Below are 4,491 nucleotides of genomic sequence, written 5' to 3'. Positions count from 1 at the left end.
TCACCTACATCGTCCATATAGGACGACTCGGGAACTCAACTCCTACCCCGGGCAGCTCACCTATCCCCTTATGCCCAGGGGAAAGGTATCAAGCCGTTTGACAGCTGATGCTAGCTGTCAAACCGGCTTTTACGCGAAACAGGCGGGAGGCAGCAAACAGCTGCGACCGACGAAGACGCCTGCCACCGGAAGTCCTCACATTAATTGTTCAAAAGCATGCCACATGCAAACTTTTACCTTTCAGTAAAAAGTTGTTTGTATCATTGGAAAGCTTTGTTATTGTGTTTTTCTTTTAAGACAAAAGATGTTAATGTGTGAGTTGTTTTTTTCTAAACTAAAACCTCAGTATTCAGATTAAATTGCCGTGTTGGCATTTTGCGATAAATAAGTGGGTTTTGGGTTGCAGTTTGGCCACTCGGTCTCTAAAAGGTTCGCCACCACTGGGCTAGGGAATTCTGGGAGTTGAAGTCCACAAATCTTAAAAGCTCCCAAGGTAGGACATCCCTGTGTAGAGTCTCCTGCAGGGACTAGAAGACCTCCAAGGTCTTCCAACTCTGTTCTCCCGTTACCGTTACTGATCGTGATGGCCACACGTGCCTCTCTTCTTCTCTTCCTCAGGTGACCATTTCAAAGCTGAGGAATCGGCTGATCAGTCTCAGGAGAGCCTAAGCACTTCGTCCTTGAGGAGAAAGCTCTTTTTGGACGAGAACGGCAGCCTCTCTGAGAACGTCTCCCCTTCTCCCAGCTTACGTAACAGCCCAGCCTCCCTGGGAGTCCTCTACTCCATCGATCTCTCTCCTGTCCGCTGCAGGAGCCCTTTGAGTTCTTCCAGCTCGGTGAGTAGCTGATCCGGGAGACGTTGATCAACACAGGGTGATTGTGGTAGGTCAGGATGAGCCCAGCTGGGTTTGGGCTGAAGAGCCAAAGACATCCGTCGTGGATAACTCGACTCCCACTGCTTTCTGCAGACTGTCAGAGGGATGAAAGCTGGAGGGTTCCAGTTTCCCCTGGCGTTGATTTAGATCAGTGGTTCTCAACCTTTTTAATGCCGCGACCCCAACCGGTCGTAAGTCAAGGACTAAACCGGTTGTAAGTCGAGGACTACCCAACCGGTCGTAAGTCGAGGACTTTCCCTGCCTGGGAGCGCCATGCATGTGTGGTTCCGCCCCCTGCGCCGGCCGAGGCGTAGCTGGCAAGCGGCAAAGACGGAGCATGCCGACCACCAGCTGGCCCAGCCCAAGGGAGGTAAGGCACCTGCCGGAAAAGGGGAAAAAATGGCGGACAAAAAAAATGGCGGACAGCCTTGCTTGGCGACCCCCGTGAAATGGTCGATCGACCCCAAATGGGGTCCCGACCCACAGGTTGAGAACCACTGATTTAGATGCTGTCCACTGTCCCATAGCCATCTAGCAAAGAAAGACTCTGGCCATTTGTTTTTGCCAAGTGTATACTAAAGCCGAAGTGATTACAGGAAGTAGTGTGAGCTGAATCTGAGGTTTACAAAGTAAATGTTCCTCTTCGTCCATCCCCCAGAGATCCGTAAATGTCCAATTAGGACGGGTGCTTGTAAAGTAGCGGCCAAAATTGTGGAAACCTTTTGGGAAAAGTATACAGTAGAAATGCCACCTTTGGTTAAGTTTCCACCCATTTTTCTTCTAATTTCTTTATAACTGTTGCCTTGTTCACTTAATAATACTATTTTACATCGCTTTCTGGGCAACCAGTCAACTCTTTGCACCATTATTTTAATTTTATTACGTTTTACAAGCTCACTAAATGAAAGAACACCAAAAAACCCCCAACCAACTTGATAGCGATCACATAACACACTGACAAATGTCCTCCTCTCAGCTTCAGTATATGACATCAATAACTGAATCCTATTGTGATCTGATTGGCTCATTGCCGAAAGAAGATGACACCTGATTGGCTCTCTAAACACTCGTGCTCATTGGCTACAATCAGAAGAAGGAAAGCTACCTGATATCAACCTAAGCAAGTTGTGTTTCCTTTTTCTTCTGGTTATTTGGCTATCACTTTTCATAGAAATACAGTACAGAAAATTGAACATTACATTCTTGATTAAATTATCTTTCCATTGATATATAATTTTATGGTACTACTCTCAAAACAAAGTGGTGTTATTAGCCATCAAACCTCAAAAATACACTTTTCCCAAAAGGCTTCCACAATTTTGGCCACTACTGTATATTGTTTAGGAAAGAAGTTCTCGGTTCCCAGCTCTGCATTATCGATAGTTGACTTTGGCTGGCTGAAGCTTCTCACAAGGCGTGGCTGGGCTTCCATCCCCCTCTTTTTCCTTGCATTCCGATCCTTCCCTCCACCCCCAACCCCCGTCGCTAATGTCAGGCTGACAGCTCATGAAGCTTGGATAGGAGAGATGCAGCCATGACAGACGCATTCTGCGGCTCATTCTTTAATGGGAATCTTTCTTGTGCTTGAAAGGGCCAATTCTCCTCCAGCCCCATCCGGGGGAATGCCAGGATGCACAGTTTGGGCAGCCTTCCTAGTCCTTCCTTGGCACACAGGAGTCCAGCAAATCTGGCGTCCCCCATTTTCTCTCCGGTTGGCATCCAGCTAAGAAAGACTCCGCTGGCAGGTATGTTTTGGCTCTGTAGAGGCTTCTGGCTGGGGCCTGACGGTGGATTGCCGTCCTCCTGGGGACCAGATGGGATCAGTCTGGAGGCGCTTCTTAATCTTTGGGGTGTCCACAGTGCCTCCTGTTGCTTCTGTTCCCTGTCTTGCTTCCTATTAGGGGCGTACGGCTGTTCAATCCATAGGTGAGGGTGCCCTCAATGCAGTCTTGAGACTTCATGTCTGTGGAGATTCTCAGTCATGGTTGTCTCAAAGGTGCTTCCCCCTCCCCCATAGGTTCGCCACCACTGTCCTAGAGCAAGGAGAGCAGAGAGGAGGAGAGAACAAGGGAGGCAGGCTCAATTGCTCGGGAGGAGAGCGTCCCGCCCCACTCCACAAGGCACACCTGGGGATTTAAGATTTAAGGAGACGCTGTGGGGTGGGGCATTTGCCGGGAACAAACGTGGTATCTTGAAATAGTTGTGAATTGTGCTCTTGTCTTTCTTTAACCTGGACCCTTTGGATTCCGGACCGGTTGGTTTCCTGCTTCACGGCCCCAGACTGCATTCCTGAGTCTCTCCTTGCAGTCTGCAGGCAAGCTGAGAGTTAAAAGGACTCTTTACAGTTTTCTTGTTATCTGTCTTGCCTTGAGGGCATTGTAAACTTCCCCGGCTGTGTGGGAATTGCCTTTAGCCAGAGGCAGCTGAAAGGAATGTGTGTGCGTGCTTTGGTTGAACTCTTGCCAGCATATGTGGGAGCTTTTGGGGAACATTGGCAGTGATTAAAGGAGTGCTGCTCTTGCCAGCCGACTGCTTTGCCTCCGTTCGGGGCCCTGGGTCATCACAGCACCGTTCAGACAGTCCTTAAAGGAGCAGTTCCCGTCTCCGATAGGAGGAGGGTCCAGCAAGCTTATCAAGAGGGCTTTTGGTTCTGCACACTCGGCGTATGCTCCCTCTGACGTTTTCTTCCTTTCCCCAACAACACAGATCAAAGGCAATTCACTTTTCGCTCTCCGGATCTTCCGTCTGTTTCCAACGCCTGCCGTCAGGCGCCTACCAGCAGCAAGAGTCCCTATGTGGAATGCTCTCCGTTAAGGAGTCTCTCGCCCGGGAGGCTCCTCTCCTCCTCCTACCGGGGGGCCGCACTTTATCAGAGCTCCCTTCTCTGCCTCCCTTGCACCCCGGAGAACTTCCAGGAAGAGCTGGCAGCAGCAGCGGAGGCCACGTCGGTGGGGAGTCCCAGGGCGGGCCTGACCCCTGTAAATGAGGATATCCCCTCAGCTGGGTCCCACTTTGAGGTGGCTGCTATGTCTCCCTCACCGGATACCCCTGGGACCTGCCCCAAAGGGTTGGCACCCAGGCCCTGCTTGGACTCTCCCAGGAAGGAGAGGATGGTGGAAATGGCCGAACCGGAGATGCTGGATGAGAACTCGGTGAAGGGATCGGCTGAATGTGACCAGGAGGCCATGGTTGGACTGAGCATGGAGGGTTCTTGTATCTGCATGGCTCCTTTGGCGGAAAGCAGTGCCTCTCCCTGCGACAGCAGCAGTCTGCAGGTGAGGGTCAGCCCAGTGCCCAAGAGACTCGAATCCTGTACCCACCTCTCTCAGGCTTAACCAGGAGGTTGCGCAGAGTAGGTGGAGGAATAGCAAATGGTGAAAGCAGGCTGGTGTTGGTCCAGCTAAGCCAGTGATGGCAAACCTTTTAGAGACCGAGTGCCCAAACTGCAACCCAAAACCCACTTATGTATGGCGTGGCCCATCGGGTGGGCGTGGCTGCAGTGGTAACGGCAGACTGGGTGGGACTAAAAAGTTCAATCTATCAATTCCAACTTTGCGAGATCTTTTTTTTTCCCCGCAAGTTTAAATTGATTGATTGAACTTTTTTTTTTTTTTTT

The 4,491-nt window shown here is 50.5% G+C and overlaps 1 protein-coding gene across 1 annotated transcript in view; it reads left to right on the top strand.

Moving 5' to 3' along the window:
• The window catches only part of BORA (BORA aurora kinase A activator), a gene marked incomplete at its 3' end in the record, with an annotated part of 16,050 nt that overhangs the window by 10,163 nt on the left and 1,396 nt on the right, over positions 1–4,491 (top strand). The window contains exons 7-9 of the mRNA XM_029287368.1: positions 619–836; positions 2,467–2,620; positions 3,582–4,150. Of these exons, the coding sequence (XP_029143201.1) occupies positions 619–836; positions 2,467–2,620; positions 3,582–4,150 (941 nt within the window). The remainder of the gene's footprint in view (positions 1–618; positions 837–2,466; positions 2,621–3,581; positions 4,151–4,491) is intronic.

The sequence above is a fragment of the Protobothrops mucrosquamatus genome, unplaced genomic scaffold (assembly GCF_001527695.2).
Source record: "Protobothrops mucrosquamatus isolate PMUCROS unplaced genomic scaffold, P.Mucros_1.0 scaffold2, whole genome shotgun sequence".
NCBI lineage: Eukaryota > Metazoa > Chordata > Lepidosauria > Squamata > Viperidae > Protobothrops > Protobothrops mucrosquamatus.
This window is presented reverse-complemented; position numbering and strand designations above follow the sequence as displayed.